We start from the raw sequence: 17,709 nt of genomic DNA on the forward strand, positions 1-17,709 counted from the left end.
CGACTGACGATCATTAATGAACCACCTCGAGTCAGATAAGATGTCTGCATACAACTCAAACTATCGGCTGACGGAAAGTCCTGTGAGGTAAAACAAAACTACATAAAATATATGAGATTAAATAGTGTTGCCATGACAAAGCTGAATTTTTAAAATGTATTTAAGGCAGTTTAAGACTTTTTAAGGAWGCACAGACATCCTCTTCCTCTTCATCCTACCAGTTCAGAGGKGAATGAACCAGAATGATAATCATGTTAGCGTGATCTTACCATCTTTGGTGACATGGATGACAAAGAGGCCTTCTTCGTTGCCGAGGGCGACACGCTCATGATCTGAAGGTAGATTAAACAGAGAAARACCACCATTTAAGGGCCCGGAGGGTAAAAATAAAAAACATGGAGGACTCCAGTCCTTTAACTGCATGACAGTAGGAATCTCTGTTGGCCCACCTATGATAGCAGCAGACTGGGTGGTCTTGATGAGGGGCAGGGTGCAGTCGTACGCCTCCTTGGGGACGTAGACGAAGCGCTCCTTCAGCTTGTTCTTCTTCAGGATGCGGTGCAGCTCGTTGAGCAGACACACCCACTTGTTCCTCTCCTGGTCGCTGTCGGCCAGGATCAGGATGGACGCCTTGTGGCTACTGGAGGGGGAGAGCTGGGACGCTGTCACCTAGAGAGACAGAGAGAGCGGAGGTCAGAGGTCAGAGGTCAGAATAAGCACAAATCAAACAGTGTTTTAAGAAGGAAGCAGCAGAAGAGCTCCTCACTCTGAATATACAGGGTATGTCCTTGCGGCTGGCGTGGATGACATCCGACTCCAAAACGGAGCTGACTGAAAACTCCTCATCCCTGTGAGAGAGGCAGAGGTCAAAGGTTAAACACTGAGGTCAAAGCTTTTTCTATTTAAACTTGTAGCTAAAGCTCTTGAAAATTGGCCAGCAACAATCGAATCCCTGCACGAAAGATGTCAAGTTCTGGGTGCATCGTGATTCAGTGATAATTAGTCTGTACTAAGTTTGCTTTGGCAGAACCACCGACTGACATGTACTCATGTTATATGTAGTAATTAGGTTTGATCCTGTTCTGAACGGTGACTTTGGTCATGTTACTGGAACTCATATAGTTGTTGTTGATGCTGTTGTCCTCGTCTCCGTCGGTTTACCTCATATCCAACACCTGGCTGACGACGACGCTCGGTTGGGTGGCCTTCCCTTCGCCCAGCTCATAGAGGAACAGTTTGAAGTCGCACACCACAGCCATGGCTCTCTGCCAGCCCTTCTTCACGCCAGTGGGTTTAGGWACCTGCAGACAGAGCGGAGCTCAGCTTCAGGAAAAAGGTCGGMTCTGTGGGGTTCTGGCTTCTCAGATCACTCACCCTCACATAGCCCTCGTACGCAGTACCGATGCCCCTCTGGGGGTCGATGCCCAGCGGGCCYTTGGTCTGGTCCTGGGGCACGGGACACACAGCTGGAGCTTTGTCCGCACAAGTTACGTGGCAGGAAAAATTACACACTGAACACACAYAAAAAACACAAAGCAAAAACATGGAGGTGCATCAAGAACTCAACCTGAAAATGGTATAAAATCAGTACAAGCACTTTCAAGGTGAATTTTCAAACTTTTCCAGCACCACATTTTGGAGACAAAAATAATAAACTAAAAAAATAAATAAATAAAATCACTATTAGATAATATATTACCATTATTAATAATATCTTGTGATAGTGTTATACATTCTACAGAAGGGACAATGTAAACTAAAATATAATACACACAACCTATACATCAAATAACATCTTCCAAATTTAGGATTTCAATCAAGCATTAGACTGTGTTTTATTACAAAACAGAAAGCAAGCACTTTAAAAACCTTGAAAATATCCAASATCAAGAGTTTTCAAGTATTTGGAGGATCCATATGAATCCAGTTTATTGTCAGGTTGTGTTTTCCGGTTTCTTACCCTCACAGGTGCAGCCCTGACGGATGAGCCCCACCATGAGGGAGGTGCACTGGTTGCACTTTGTGGGAGCGTTGAAGGACTTGACGACAAACTGATGTGCTTTGGGCTGTTGGAGGTGGACATGAGAAATAGTGTTTATCAAAGTTTCAGCTGGGAGAGATCCTAAATTGTTTCCTAAAAAAACAGCCTAACCTTTGGTGAGGAGCGTCCGATGCTGCCGTAACCTCCTGAACGCATGGTAGGGGTCTGAACAGTTCGGCCWGGGTGGTCTATCAGCTGCAGAACAAAGCAGAAATATCTTTAAACGCTAATGAATTATCTCTTCAATACAGAGTTTGGATTTACGGCCAAAATTMTGGCCAGAATTATGTTGAGGAAATAAAGAAAGTAAGGTTCAGAAGTCAATCAGACTATAACAAGCGGCTCCGCTCCCATCAATAGCACATCCCAGATGATGTGCACACGACTCGCAACAAGCAACAARATGGAGCTGGAAGACATTCATCAAAAGCTAAAAMCGGAAGAACTTTAACAGCTTASTGACATAATGTTGGCCTAAAAACAAAAGCAGTAACATTTTAATTAAAATAATGAGTCAGTTGGAGTAATTTACATGTTAAGAGAACACCACTYATCCTCTTTCTTATTCTACTTTATTATTTGTTTGTTTTTTGTTGCAAATTTGCATGTAAGTTTGTTTATGTATTTGTAGTTATGTTAAGGAAAGCTTGGAGAAATAAAAAATAAAACGTCGGGTTTACTTTTTGTGTATAATTTAAGTTAATTATCSAGGTTGGATTGGGCTCTAAACTCCAGTTCAATAACATCTAAACTATTATAAACCAAAAAAAAAAAAGTCTAAACAGGAAAATGCTGATTTGCTCCATCAGACATCGTTTCTCTTGCTGTTATTGTGCTGCAGGATTCTTCYCCGTAACTAAATTACCTGTAATTCATAGTGGATGACTGAGCCAACAGTGGCAGCACTGTGAGCTGCAGACACTATTTATGCCACTGACAATTGTTCGTCAGGATATTTGGAAGTATTTTGTRCGTGCCAAACATTCCTGTCTAATTCCCGKGGGCTGCTCGGCTAAAACAAGTTGGAATATCTAACCTCTATCGGCTCCATGTCGCTCGCCATGGAAGGGGAACGGGAATGCGACTTGAGATGGGACTTGGGGTCGTCATCCCGAGASGGAGTGCTGGAGGGGGTGAAGTTATCCATGGAGTCCACCTGAGGAAAGCAGAATACAGAGAGGCGGGGAGAGGAAGAGTTGGGCGGTTAGGAAAAGGATGGAGAGAGGAAAATTAGCGAGCAGGAAGTAAAACGGATCAGTAGAAACATGCAGCAGTCATGCTGACAGAGAAAGATGGTGGACGGGACAGGAGGTGGYCCACTTAAACTGACCMCAATTTAAACACCTCATGTTCTCTAACATCACAACACCACGACCCTGTTAACTGCACCAAATACACCACAAACCATGCAAGGCCATCACACACACATCACACACAAACAGGTAGACACCATCTCACCGAGGAATTTGCATCCCTTTAACTTTTCCACACCTTGTTGGGTTACAAACTTCAATGTCTTTAGTGAAATTTTACCTGAGAGCAACACGACGCAGAGCATAGATTGAAGGAAACTGAATGGTTTCATAAAACTCTGTAGAGTGTCTGAGCATCCTTTAAATAAGACATTAAGGCCTTTAAAGACCTTACATTTGTTTAAAAAATGTAAGCCGGCCTTCAATCACAGGTCTTACATTTTGTCGTGGCAGGATTATTTACTCTTATATTCTCTGTAGTTTATTTTTGTTGTGAGATTTTTCTGTCAGATAAAAGTTTGAGTCGTGGGCAGACACCATTATTGAGTTCTGTGACTTGAAAGGGGTGAGGCTASCGCTAACTAGCTGCTAGTTGATATTTGAGAATGTGTTCTTGCATTATTATACCATTACCACTATAACACTTGAAAATAGTCTCAAAACAACAACATTGTAATTTATTTCAATAACTTCTGGGACAATTTAGTAACTGTGAAAGATCTAGATTTAAGTCTTAATAATGGTCTTTAAAAGTCTGATATTTGAGTTGATGAAACCTGCAGAAACTCTTTTATGGGTATCAGAGTGAAAAGTGGCTGAATGTCATTCTTTCACTTTATAGCTACGAGCTACTCTATTGTTCCAACATCTAAGTACCAAAATGTTAAGTTCAACAGATGTGAATACTTTACAGCAGGACACACAGACAGAGTTTTTCTCCGCTGCCATGCAGACGGCCGGGGACACACACACGCCCACGCCCACACACACAGATCAACCGACAGGAAACGACACATTGAGAGAGGAGCTGCAGAGCTGCAGCGGCGGTGCTTACACGTCTGCCTTTAGTCGGGCCGACGGACGGCGAGCGCTTCAGTGGCAGGAAGAGAGGCAGAGAGTGACAGAGACACACAGCGGTGAATATTACTCAGCTGAAAACACATTTCAACAGACTGAGGGAGGAAACGTGATGATGGGAGAGCAGAGAGGATTCGGTGACATCAGGCAGTGCTTACCAAAACCTGCTGGTCTGAAACACTCTAAAGTGTTTTCAGCAACAATGTGAAGTTTTTATAATAGATGTATTCAATATTTCAGTTACACAGGTCTCAGTTGGGAAGCACTGCATTAGATTATTGTTTGTACAACTGAGGGGCCCTGATGACGGGAACTAAAATGGGTACTGATGTAAAAAAACACAATTACAGGGAAAAGGAAATACGGGAAAGTAAACATAAGGTGCTGTTATATCTAAGGTTCTAGCTAACAAACTAATAAACAGCAAAAGGAGGATATAAACAAGTAGCTGGTAGATTCTCAGATCTGTTATTAACAGATAATAAACATACCTCTTCCTAAACCAACATGGCTGCCCTCTGACTGTCCTACAGGGTAAAGCTACGTCTACACGAGTTTATGACACACCTACGATTAAACTTACATCTTCCCAAAACTCAATTAAAGAAGATGAGGATGAGGAATAAGAGTCCTGATGTACCAGAGTGACGCAAAGAAAGCAACCAAACACAAATAAAAAATAAAATCAGAAGAATTCACATCAACAAAAATCATGTGGACAACATAACATGATTGTTAGCATTTCAGATAACGGCGGCTTTATTCAAACTCACATCGAACTGGTCGAGGGCCGAGGTGGGGGCGTTGAGAAAAGCCAGGAAGGAATTCTGGGAATCCTGGTGCTTGACACCTATAGACCCGGAGCGAATAACACCGCTGTGGTTAGGAATTAGAGCATCAAAGGCCGACTGGAACAGAACGGGTCACAGGAYCGTTTCTAAGAATGCAGAGCAGGTTTCATATGACTGGAGCAACAATGCATGTTTGTGTCGCGAGCWCAACACTATGTCTCACATATGTGTGCTGGAGCAAAGCCAAATCCTCTTTCACTGAGGTAATCTCTGAAGAAATGTGGTATCCATGAACACACAGCTCTTACTCAGAAGAAGGCCATTGTYGTTATCAAAAGATGCATTTTTAAAGGGTCAGTATTATAGTGTCATACTATAGCCCAATTAAGGAACTCTGTTACCTTCAATTGTTATAAAAATGTTATACATCAAAAAAGATTTTTTTTAAATCAGGCCTGTCTCTTTACAAACTTTTCCTCTTTCTGAAACTCACAATATGGCTCCTTTATTAACCTTTTTACCAGCGTTGCTCTTAGAGGTAGCTCCTCTAATGAGCTCAGCAGATACTCAGTTCCACCAGGTGTTTGCTAATTGCTGCTGGCTAGTCTGAAGGAACTGAGTGGGTCTGTGGGTCTGAAGCTCTGAAGCTCGGAAACTGCAGCTCCAAGGAGCAGCTGTGTCTCKGAGGTGGGGTTAGGTCCCAGTATAAGGRGTTTCTCAAACGTGTGACAGAATCAAAGCGACACTCCAGGTATGTTTTTGATAAAGGAATAACATAACATGATGCAAAGCTCAAAAAAGTCAATTTTATGTGATACTGCCCCGGTAAATAACAGAAACATCTAGAATAGATGCTATAGTGCAGGGATACCTCTTCGCAGCCGCAGCTCCTCTGTCTCCTTCTTCAGCCGCTCGATCTCAGCCAGCAGATCCTGGTTTCTACTCTCCACCTCCTTCAGTTTACTGTAATGAATCACATTTGGTTCAGAAAGACGCTTACAGTAAGATAGGCAGTTAACGCTAAAGTAAGGTGTACCATTCGGTGGAAATGCCATCCGTCTTGACTTTATTCAGCTCGTCCTGAATGCTCTGCTTGGCTTTGATCTCCGTGTCCAGCGCCGACTGCAGCTCCAGACGGGCCGACATGTCCAGCTTGGCGAAGCGTCGCATTTTCCACGGCATGTCCTGAAACACAGAGGAAATTATGCATTTTTAAGCTAAACTTAAAAAAATCACAGCCTCTTTYTTGTGTGAAATATGTTAAGATCAAGATGATCAACAAGTCATATCACAACAGAGTAAAACTTATTTTATTAGCATAGCGCTTCACCAAAAATGCTGCATATGGGGAACAAAACCAGAGATTTTTGAGGACTGAAGCTGTACAAAGTTATGTTTGACGTGTCGACAAACATTATGTAGCTTTTTCTGCTGAACTGATTCATTTTAGAGCAGCATTTTATGGAAACTCTAGTTCGGACGAACGTTTTAAATAAATGTTGTCGCCAAAAAAATTAGGGGCTTGGATGGGTTTTATTAATATCCGCCCTTGTTAAATGACCCATGTCAGAAATAATGCATCATAATAGTTTCATAAACCATCATCAGGTAGTGTTAGACAACAACAATAACATGGCAGAYCTGTTGACAAAGAATAACAACAGTTTGTGYTTGCTTACCGTTGCTCTCGCTCCAAGGCTGGTGTTTCTCAGACCCTCCAGCTCCTCGGTCATTTTAGTGGCCAAAGCCTGAAGATAACCCCGAGCGTCCTTCTCATCACTCACCCTGCAACACACACACACACACACACACGCGCACACATCCTCATTTAAAAGCTGCTCCATTCTTTAAAAGCAAACATCTACAGAACATTGACTTTTGCACAGAACTTTGAAAGTTGATCGATTAAATTCGGTTTTGTTCTGTAAATGTTGTTTTGAGACGCCCAGAAAAAAAAAAAGGCAATGGAAATTTATTTGTGTAATATGTTGGAGTATTAGGGTTAGATGAAGAGTTTTTTTTTGTTAAATTATGAGAATAAAGCCAGAATATTGGCAGAATAAAAACACAAAAATAACCAGAAGAAAGTTGTAAAATTACAACTGAATTTATGYTCGTATTATTATGACTGTTCTTATAAAATAACTTTATTATTGTCTAATTGACTTTTTTCTTGTATTATTTTATCTTACTGCTGTACAACTTTGTCTTGCAATATTAGGACCGTTTTCTCACCAGTAAAGGCTAAGGAAAAATAAAAATTTTATAAAAATTCTTGCTCTAAATGTTTACTGAGAAATAACTGAACTCCTATAGACATGCAGTTCCTCCTGTGCCGTGGCATAGCTCCACCAGCAGAGGGCGACACTGGCTATYAGATTCCTCCAGAGGAAACGTCCCCAGCTCAACATTTGTATGTGCATGTCAGGAATGCGTTGCGGCTATGGAGCTGAAAGCGTGTTCCTGTGGTTCGGCGTGTCTGTGTGGGGTATGCGCACTATGCCAAGACTTCAGGCCCATCCAACAGAGAAGAGGGGAGGTGAGTGGGGGGGTAGAGCAGTTGGTGAAGTGTCAGCTGTGATGGGAGAGGATCTGAGAGKAAGGGAGGGTCAAGCGGCTCGACCATTTTCAAAGGTATGTGAGACACGCCACAGTTTTACAGTGAAGAGGAACCCAATCTGTGTGTCTGTGTGTGTTTCTGCGCCATAGCTCGAGTGGAAAAGTAAGAGGCCTGTCAGGGCTGCGCTTTGGGTCACTTGAGAAGGCGGTTGTGTCTTACCACTGGATGATCTCTGTGATCTGGGCCTCCCAGTGGGCCACGCTCTCCTTTTTGTCAGCCAGCTCCCTCATCTCGTCCTCCAGCTGCTGGTTGGAGCTGCTCACCTTCTCAAACAGCCCGCTCAACTGGGGGGAGAGCAGCAGAAAACATGCCCAATCATAAAGCTGTCGTCGGACGCCTGACATCCAACTGATGAAACACGTTAAAATAAAAGTGGGCTGATGAGTTTAACAGACTTTAACTGGACCGCATTAGAACTCAGAGTCCGTCCGTTTACACACCAACGTTAAGAGAACTCTGTTTTGATTTCTTTCAGCGATAGGGGCTTGTGTGTGYATGTTTGTGTAGATGTCACCATGGCGACATCAATGCAGGTCTCAAACTGCCTGACTGTTTTTCTCAATCCTCTTTAATTTGCGGACACGTTTATTGTGACGCGACAAGCAAGCAGAGACCAACTTCCTCTTGTTTTGGGTTTCCTCTCCAAAGAACCGTTCCCGTCTAATTTCACAACAGAAAAGCTTCACAGAAGCTGTAGGAAAAAAAACCACGTCTTAGCGTGGTGTAGCGAAGAATCATGACCTCACATCCAGACGCAATGAGGTCATTGTAATTATGGCTTTTAGAGGCATTTTAAAGGTTCTGCCAGGTGATGAAATGACCACTAGAAACTCTTAGTGAGTAATTATAGAGTTGTGAAGCTTCTTGGTAGCTTTACTGGATAGAAAAGATTTAGGGAGCTGGAAAACACCTGTTTGCTTGTAAATGTTTTACAATCCCGAAGGTGGATGGCGGTCATTCCATCCCTTTGACACTTCATGTATTTGCCATTTCAGCTGCTTCATATTTAATTTTCATTTTTGAAATGATGCCATGAACTGCTGGATGTGTCTGGAATTAAACCACTATTGAAAAGCGATGATCTTAATCTGAAACCTTCTGTTCACGATTTATTGTATTGAAACTGACTTTATGYGACTTAAAATAAATTGTATAGATCAGCAGGAAGTTGTTTAAAGTTCTTCCGATTTGAATTGTCGTATTTTATTGTCAGTTGGTTTAAACATGGACCACAACCAAAACATAGTAAAAGGTTTTAGCATAATTTACAAAAGAATTTATCTCCTCAAATAAATAAATAAATAAATAAATAAATAGGGCTGTGCTGACTGCAGTTTTCTAGCTGATCACTGATCTTTCAAAAGCCTGACCTGTAGATTCCAATTTCAGTTGATACCAATATTTACGTTTTTTGTCTCTGAAAAGTCGCTACATATAGTGGCAAGGTGGCTGATTTGGCAACACTGGCGTGACTATTGTTAACTATTGTTGCAGACGTGACCTGGTGGCCAGGTCTGTCAGTCAGCTCTCTCTCATGACAGTCTCAAGTTTAAGTAATCCAAAAAGTAAGGAAATTGGGGCTAATTTATCAGTGTAAGCCTATAAATAAATATGGCAACAATTTGGGTATAAAATGATTTGTTTACAGGTACAAAATCATCAGGGTGTCTACAGGTTTTACCAACTCTAATTTAATGCTTTTCAAGACTATTCATATTTCATATTGTAGTAGTGCCGAGGTTTATTGAACCAAATATACTTGACATTGTGTGGTTTGGCAACAGAAGTGAGCCAGTGGCGAAGATGAACTTCATCCAGCCAACTGCTGATAAATTTACACTTTTAAATGAAAGCTAGCTAACTAGCAACAACATATTAGCAGGTGACTAACGATAGCCTCAACTGTTTCCATTCAGAATGGAGTGAAGATGTCTATGCACAACTCAAACTACATAGATTATAAAAGATTAAAAAGTCCTGCTATGACAAAATTTAAGACCTGTGATTAACTTATATATTTTTTAATGAATTTGACATTTTAAGGCCTTAATTTTAGACACRTGAGTTTAAGACTTTTAAAGGATGCTCAGACACCCAGAAAGCAATTAGGATGTTCATCATAGAGGAGAAAACAAGGTCTTCATTGGTATTCAGATCTAATCAATCCAACACGATTCAAAAACCTACAACACACTTTAGTGATTCGACTGCAGTGGCAGCCATGATTCTCCTGATTTCCCTCTGTGTTTTATCACTTACAGACCTTAAAAACACACTCGGATTGTACTCCACAGGTCAGAATGCCTTCCAGTTATTAGAGACCATTTAAAGTGGGAGGCTGAAGGGGGAGGGGGGGATTTTTGAACTTCCAGGAGCCGGTTCCAAAGTCAACACAGCTAGATCCAACGTCTATCCGACTGTGCTACAGGCTGTTTGTGAGCGGAATATTGTACAGTGATTTCTTTGGCATAGCTGGGARAGAGGGGGTGGAGGGAGGAATGTGACAGGCTTTCCAAGAAGGGTTACCTRGGGTTACAGCACTAGTGGTGGGAGGGGGGTCTCAAAGTGACTGTGTGTAATGGGGACAAACAAATCATGGAAAAGCTGACAATGCACTACAGAAAAGTAAAAATAAAAGCTCTTATAGACTCGTATGCATTCATAATGACTTCTGTTAGACACAGGAATACATACTGTACCTTGTCTAATTCACTGGACAGCCTCTTATTCTCCTCAGTGAGGAGGATTCTTTCACGCTCATATTTCTGCTTGTACTCAGTCTCAAACTCTTCACGCTCGTTTTGGCTGCAAAACACACACACACACACACACAGTTACTGTAGGAACTTAACCACCATCTGTTAGTGAGATCCTGACCTCTGGCTGTGGCTGGATTGGAAAATATTCCTCAAATAAACTTTGTAAATTTACAGCTGAGTGTTTCGGCTCGACTTTTCTTTAAACTGTGACTCTTTGTTCCTGAGAGTCGCAGCTGTATCAAAGACTGAACCAAAAGCTGTCACTTGTTTTTTAAGCCCGACACATTACTGCAGTTAGAAGCTGATCTAACGGCGTGTTTAAAAAGGAATTAGGCAGCCGTGAAAATAATACATCAGCAGCAGCAGGCAGGAAGGTAAGTCTATGGGGCTAAAAAACAACCTCTAAAGCTTCCTGAATATGAATATGAATCATGCGGTGTCAGGTTATTTTTTCTGACAGGCTGAACGCTGTTCTGGAAAACGCTTGCTGACGGATAAAATTCACTAACAATTATGTCTCCTATTGCGATGGGGGTTTTCTTTGCTTGTTCAACAGAAGTCTTTTTGGAGAACTTACAGTTAACATCAATTACCCCATAGTGACAACCATGTTCTCTAATGTTAATGGACTGTACGGCTAAAATAAACTGAAACATGTGGGGTGTAAAAACAACTACTAAAAATACATCAGAAAAACATCATCCACCCTTATTTTCACTAAGGGTGCACCGATTTCAGTTTTCTGGCCAATCACTGATTTTTAAAAAGCCAATTCAGATTTTTTTTGTCTGAAAAAAACAGCGGTAGTGACTACTGTTAGTTGCGCAGAGTGTGGGTAAGTATCAGCTGATCACAAAAAAATGAAGGAAATCAGAGTCGATTTAATTATATTTTCATGGTCAGCKGGCTATGTTTTACAGGAATTTATAGAAAAAGTTTCTAGTTTCAAAGTGTACAGACACCATAGTGTGGAAACTAAAAGGACAGCCATCATCTTTTTTTCTTTCTTTTTTGGCTAAATATCATAATAATGTGGCGGTTATGGAGGCTATCGTAGCGTGAAAGCCTCCTGCTAGCCCACGCAGAGCGCAGAGATTTGCAACACAAAAAGCAGTGATGTGACTCACAGAGGCCACAGATAAGTTCTGGGGCCCCAAGCAGCTGAATAGTTTGCTGAAGCCTTGAGAAGATAAAAATTTGATTATTTGTGCCAACAAATAAGAACAGGGCAGCCATCTCAGTGATTGTATTAATGTTCATACACGTATCTAAATACGGAACGTCAAAAGGGACTAAATTAAATAAATAACATTGTTAAATCATTTATTGAATATACCGTAAAATAATTAAATGGTGAATTAAAGGTTTAAATTATGTATTTATTACACATTTTATAAAACATGTTTTTAAAATCAATAAGATTCAAGATTATAATAGTGTCAAATAGTATAATTAATTGTGTATTTAATTATTTCATGGTTCCTGCAAAAGCACCATGAAATAATTGGATCTGTTAAACTTGCCATCAAAGTCAAGGGGCGGGGATAAAACTGATCAGATGAACTCCACTAGTTTAGTCTGATTCTGTGAAAATGATTCCACTTTCCATCTAGTCTGTTAATTGTAAAATATCTCCAAGGAAAAGATTGTGAATATCTACCATATGAAGATGATTTTCAAAAAATGAGGATGAAGTAGTTGAGTTTGACAGATCTACCAATATAAATTTGCATTTTAATGATTGAATGACATATTAAATCTTTAATTAAGAATTTATATATTTCCTTTTCATATTTAATTAGTGTTTCAATGATATATTTATTTAATCTTGTCCCTTTTGGGCCTCCGTATCCAACATGCTTAAAATGTAGCTATATAAGAACTCTGAGAAAAGACAGTGATCAGGACAGGATCCTCTGGGAGACTACAGCAAATACATCACAGCTATTTATATGTTAGACATCTTTCTGTAATTACCTCACAGTATCACCACTGTAAAAACAAAAACAAAAATAAAAAGTTTTGATCAGATCAGAATGCTGATTAACAAGTCAGAGCAGAGACAGAGGCACAGTCTCACCTCTCCCGGCGGATCTTGTCCAGTTTGTCTTTCAGCATCAGGATCTCTTTCTGCAGGTTGAGCTGCTGGCTCTCGGCGTCCCTCAGCTCTTTGCGCAGCGCCTTGAGCTCGGTGCTGTGCTGCGCCTCTCTGCGYGCCAGCTCCTCTTCGTACAGCAGYGTCTTCTTCTCCATCTCCGCTCGCAGACGTCCCACTTCCTGCGTTTGATCAGCTGAGGTAGGAGCGGCCGGAGAGCCGACCTGCTTCACCTGGAGAGCCGGAATGATTAGAGGTTTAAAAACAGAGCGGCAACGGGATTCCTGGGATGGGACGTGCCGTGCGGCATCCTCACCTTAAGTCCTTCCAGTTCCTCCTCRAGCTGGCGACTGTACTGCTCGTTGCGYTCTCTCAACTTCTTCTCTTTCTGAGCCTCGGCGGCTTGCTCCTCRGCCTGAACCTCCATCTGGTGACGGACACACGCRGACTGATTGGAGACTAACATTCAACTGATATGACTTCCTGAACRTGAGTCCTACACGTTTATCATTAAAACTAATTCCTTAAAGGGGCAGTACTATGTGTTTTCTAGACACATGGTGCCATTTTATATCACTATCTASTATCTATGTCACTTTCAGTTATTCTAAAAATTTGATATATATAAAATATGACTTAAAGAACTTTGATTTTGTAATTTAACGCCTTGAATTGGGCCTCTGTCTCTTTAAGAAGCTTATACTCTTTCTGAAACTACACCTGCAGGAAGTCATCACAATATGGCTCCACTATTAACCACTCAACATTTTTACAAGTGTTTCACTGAGAAGTAGCTCAGCAGATATTCAGTTCCACCAGGTGTTTGCTAATTGCTGCTGGCTAGTCTGAAGGAGCTGAATGGACAAGCTTGGAAACTGCAGCACCAAGAAATAGCTTTGTCTTCGAATCCGGGGCTAGGTCCACCAAGACAAAACACAGCTGAATGGTTGCCATGGAAGATTAAAGGATGTATGTTTGAGGATTTCTCAAACATACAAGAAAGAATCAAGACAACTCTCCAGGTACGTTTTGATGAGGGAAGAACAACATGATGTGAAGCTCAAAACAGTCAATTTTACCTAATACTGCCCCTTTAAGCGCATTTTGGATAAAAGGATGGAAAGATGGCTGGATAAGTGGAAACGCACATCTGGAAATAAATTTTTTTATCCTTCATTTTCTTTTTCCATACTTCCCCAATCCTAGAAAATACTTTAATTCCACATTCTTTCCAGACCATTTAGGAACCTTGAGAGAAAACAACACTAACCTAGAGATGTGTCAGAAAACATGCACAACTAAACATCTTTAACAATGCTACACATAAAATAATTTTTATTTATTTATTTTTACTATATTCTACTGCTTTTCTGTCTACAGATGGTGTYGGGACTTGGGAGTGAAACTAAAGAGTAAAAGAAAGCCACGCCTAGTATCTGAGGAAAGGCAATAAAAGTGGAAGTGTTTACCGACCAGCAGGTGCAGACAGAGAAAGGTGTTGCTACCAGTCACAGGGAATCTACTCTACCTCCTTCTTGGCCCTCTCAGCCTTTCGCACCTCAAGGCGGAGAGCCTCCACCCTCTGATTCTGGCTCTCCATCTCCTCCTCCTTGTCGCGCAGCTGGCGAACCAGGCGCTGCTTTACAGACCTGCCAGGACAGTTCAAATCTTAAGGTTGTTGGTTTTGTACACAGGAAAAAAGCCCTGTTTCAGGACAGAACAATAAGTCCAGGAAAACACAAGCGCCCAGGGTTCTACCTGAACTCTGTCAGCTTCTCATTGAGCTCAGAAAACTCCTGCATGGCCAGCTTCCTCTGGCTGTGGGCCTCCTTTAGCTCTTTAGACTGGGACTTCATTTTCTCAGCCGCCTCCACAAAGCCCTGCTCAGAGCGGAGAGAGACACGGGAATCATTTCACGTCTTCAACAAAACTTTGAGTTCACCGTTTACCAAAAAAAAGCCATCTTCATCAGGGTTTCTGTAGGTTTCACCAAATCAAATTTAAGACTTTTAAAAACTTTTTGAAGACCATTATGAATGAAATTTAAGACCTGAACCACGACAGAAATTTAGAGAAGAAAATTACATATTTTACAACATTCTCTACAGTCTGAACCCCCTGCAGATTTTTTTAGACAGAAAGCAGCCAGCCTCGTATTGGTTAGCCAACTGGCAATAAATTTACACTTACCAATGATGGACGCAAAAAGCCTAACTAGCTAGCAAAGGTATGCTAGCAGCTACTTAGCAATCAAGATGTCGGCTTGCAGCTCAAACTGATGCCAAACAGAAAAGTCCAGCAAAAAAATAAACTAYGGACAGACTAAATTGTTCTACCAAAACAAATGTTAAGATTTTGATTAGCATATTTAAGGCTAAATTAAATTTTTAATGAMATTTTAAGGCCTTCATTTTGGATACACTAGTGTAAAACATTTTAAGCCTTTTTAAGGATCCCTGTTATACAGATTTGCGTATAATTGGATTACGGATGCAGTGAAAGTGTAGAAATATTCTTCAAGAAAAACCCTTCCATCACCGAATAGGTCAGAAAACCTGAAATAAAAATCAGAGGAGCAGCAGAGATGAGAGTTTTTACCTTCTGTAAGTCATCCCTCTCCTGTGTGAGGTTTTTCATCTGCTTCTCCAGACTCTTGATGTGTTTGGATGAGTCCTCCAGGTCCCTGCGCGCCAACGTCACGTCCTCCAGCTGCTTCTCCAGTTGGCCTGACTCTGACACAGGGATGCATTTGAGTGAGAAGTTTGACTTTCAGTGTGGGTTTCTACAGAGGCGGTTTGTTTTTACACCCTGACCTGCGATCTGCTTCTTGAGAATGTCGATCTCGCTCTTGAGGCTCCTGATCTCCACTTCCTTGTTGGAGCTGACTGGTCCCTCGCCTGTTGGGTGCTGCAGGGCCTGCACAGCCTGAGTCGACTCTGTAAAGGGGAAAAGAACCGTGTTTGTTGAACCAGTGGAGGTCGGATTCACCACCATACAGATGAGGCATCGGCAGAAGCTCACCTTGCAGTTTGCGACTCAGCTCTAGTTTCTCCTGCTCCAGGCGACGTATCCTTCTCTCGTAGGCCTCGGTGGCCAGGCTGTCCTCTAGCCTGCGCTGGACATCCAGGTCCAACTGGTCCTGCCCTGCTTTACCCGGATCCACGGCCAGCTGTCGGAGGCAGCCCCGGTCCGACAGGAAACTACGAGGTAAGTAAACGGTGAAAATTAGATTTCTAATTCTTTTCAAATTCTCCCACCTGAGCTCTGGATCTTTAAAGCTCCTCCAGAGTTACCATGGAGATAACCCTGATTCTCTGACTAACGCTCTCCTTTCCTGGACTATCAGTTTAGGAAGATTAATCAATTTAGGCATATCAGAATTAATATAAAACAAATGTGTGTTATACTTGTCAGAAAGATTGACAAAATGAGAGAAAAAAACAGAAGAGAGAAAGAAAAACAAACAAAGAAAGGAAGGAATAAAAGAGGAAAAACACTAAGAAAAAAAGGCAAAGAAAGAAGTAAAAAAAAAGAAAGAGCAAAAGACTGACAAAGAAAGAAAGAAATACGGACAGAAAAATAAGAAGGAAAGAGAGATGTAAGGACAAAGATAGGAGTAAAGAAAGAAAATAAAAAAGATGGAGAGAAAAACAGAAAATTAAACAGAAAAAAGAAACCAAGAAAGAAGCCTTCTATTTCTTTTATTTTAAGAAAAAAAAGACACTTTTATTTTAACAGGAACACACTTTCCAGTTCATCTCACCCAGTTAGAGTGAGCTCAGGAACAACTCCTCAAAAACACACACATCACCATAGCCTGAATATGGCAGTGATTCAGAGGATTACACTCACCATTTACTGGTATAGGTGAAACCCACAAACGGCAGATGATGGCCAGAGAAGGCAGTGTGMGAGGGAGGAGGCATAGTCTCCTGAAAGTCGGAAACAACAGGAGAAGTAGGTGATTTTTTTACAAAATATAAGATATAAGGTCACATGTTTTACTAAATAAGACCTTACCGAATTCTTTAGACAGTCGTCGTCTACGTCAAAGTTAGAGGTATCTGTAGGACTGCTGACTTCTGGGATGTAGGGGGCCTCACATGTACGAATGTTCTCCCAGTCAATGCCTGAAAGCAGCAACAACATGAGTTGGTGCAATTAACAACACCACAAAATGACACAATGAATTCTGATTAAAATACTATAATAATAAGTTTTTATAATTCATGCTATTGAGGTATAGGTGAAGTGAGGTATGTATTTATATTCAAACTGAGTATCAGGATGAGGAAGGACTCTGTGTGTACCAGTGAAAAACGGGTGCTGTTTGAAGTCCTCAATGCCGTTTTGACCCAGCCTGTGTTCCCGACTGCAAATGAGGCGGCGAATCAGATCTTTCGCTTCCTCCGACACGTCTGTTATCTGCTGTGGGAACTGGAATCGCTCCTGTTAAAAGGAAATGACATCAGACAGCTGAGAGTGTGAGAAAACAACAAACGAAACCCGCCGGCCGGCTTCGCTGAACTCCAGTCGGCTCACCTTGTGGTTCATGATTTTCCCGTAGGTTTCCACCAGGGATTCTGCATAGAAAGGAGTCTCCCCGTACAGCATCTCGTACATGCAGACGCCCAGGGACCACCAGTCGCACTCRGGTCCATACTTTCCCTTCCCGTCTTCCATCGCCTGGAGGATCTCGGGGGAAATGTAATCTGGAGTTCCTACTGCCACAGAGGACTGGACCTGGCAGTGGAAAGCAAAACACCACTTAGGACACTGAATGGAACGCGGCAGAGAGAGCGTAAACATAAACACACCCTACAATCACACAAATCTGATTTTTTTTTTGCTCAGATCTGACATCTCTGACTTTTTCACCACAGTCTGAATGGCACAATTCCAATCTTTTACAAAAACATCTGATTTCCTCCATTTCTGTATGTGGAAYTAAAACGGATACATAKTTTGTAGTTTTGAGAGCGTCTGCAGTCAGATCGGTCAAGTTCAGTTTCATTAGACTTTACGTCGTTAATGTGAGACATGTCAGAATTCTGCAGCAGAAGACGAAGTCAG

At 41.6% G+C, this 17,709-nt stretch overlaps 1 protein-coding gene across 1 annotated transcript in view; it reads right to left on the bottom strand.

The window, feature by feature from the left end:
- The window catches only part of cdc42bpab (CDC42 binding protein kinase alpha (DMPK-like) b), an 89,940-nt gene that overhangs the window by 18,312 nt on the left and 53,919 nt on the right, over positions 1-17,709 (bottom strand). Inside the window, exons 8-34 of the mRNA XM_017302126.1 lie at positions 17,179-17,379; positions 16,947-17,085; positions 16,657-16,766; positions 16,489-16,568; positions 15,658-15,836; positions 15,450-15,572; positions 15,235-15,368; positions 14,395-14,516; positions 14,165-14,285; positions 12,953-13,063; positions 12,622-12,869; positions 10,482-10,587; positions 7,942-8,066; positions 6,842-6,947; positions 6,199-6,347; positions 6,034-6,125; positions 5,145-5,221; positions 4,955-5,002; positions 4,349-4,384; positions 3,078-3,197; positions 2,153-2,236; positions 1,961-2,066; positions 1,375-1,511; positions 1,162-1,301; positions 767-848; positions 450-669; positions 260-332 (exon numbers count right to left, since the gene is read on the bottom strand). Coding sequence (XP_017157615.1) covers positions 260-332; positions 450-669; positions 767-848; positions 1,162-1,301; positions 1,375-1,511; positions 1,961-2,066; positions 2,153-2,236; positions 3,078-3,197; positions 4,349-4,384; positions 4,955-5,002; positions 5,145-5,221; positions 6,034-6,125; positions 6,199-6,347; positions 6,842-6,947; positions 7,942-8,066; positions 10,482-10,587; positions 12,622-12,869; positions 12,953-13,063; positions 14,165-14,285; positions 14,395-14,516; positions 15,235-15,368; positions 15,450-15,572; positions 15,658-15,836; positions 16,489-16,568; positions 16,657-16,766; positions 16,947-17,085; positions 17,179-17,379 — 3,269 coding nt within the window. The remainder of the gene's footprint in view (positions 1-259; positions 333-449; positions 670-766; positions 849-1,161; positions 1,302-1,374; positions 1,512-1,960; positions 2,067-2,152; positions 2,237-3,077; positions 3,198-4,348; positions 4,385-4,954; positions 5,003-5,144; positions 5,222-6,033; positions 6,126-6,198; positions 6,348-6,841; positions 6,948-7,941; positions 8,067-10,481; positions 10,588-12,621; positions 12,870-12,952; positions 13,064-14,164; positions 14,286-14,394; positions 14,517-15,234; positions 15,369-15,449; positions 15,573-15,657; positions 15,837-16,488; positions 16,569-16,656; positions 16,767-16,946; positions 17,086-17,178; positions 17,380-17,709) is intronic.

The sequence above is a fragment of the Poecilia reticulata genome, linkage group LG21 (genome assembly GCF_000633615.1).
Source record: "Poecilia reticulata strain Guanapo linkage group LG21, Guppy_female_1.0+MT, whole genome shotgun sequence".
Classification (NCBI taxonomy): Eukaryota; Metazoa; Chordata; class Actinopteri; order Cyprinodontiformes; family Poeciliidae; genus Poecilia; species Poecilia reticulata.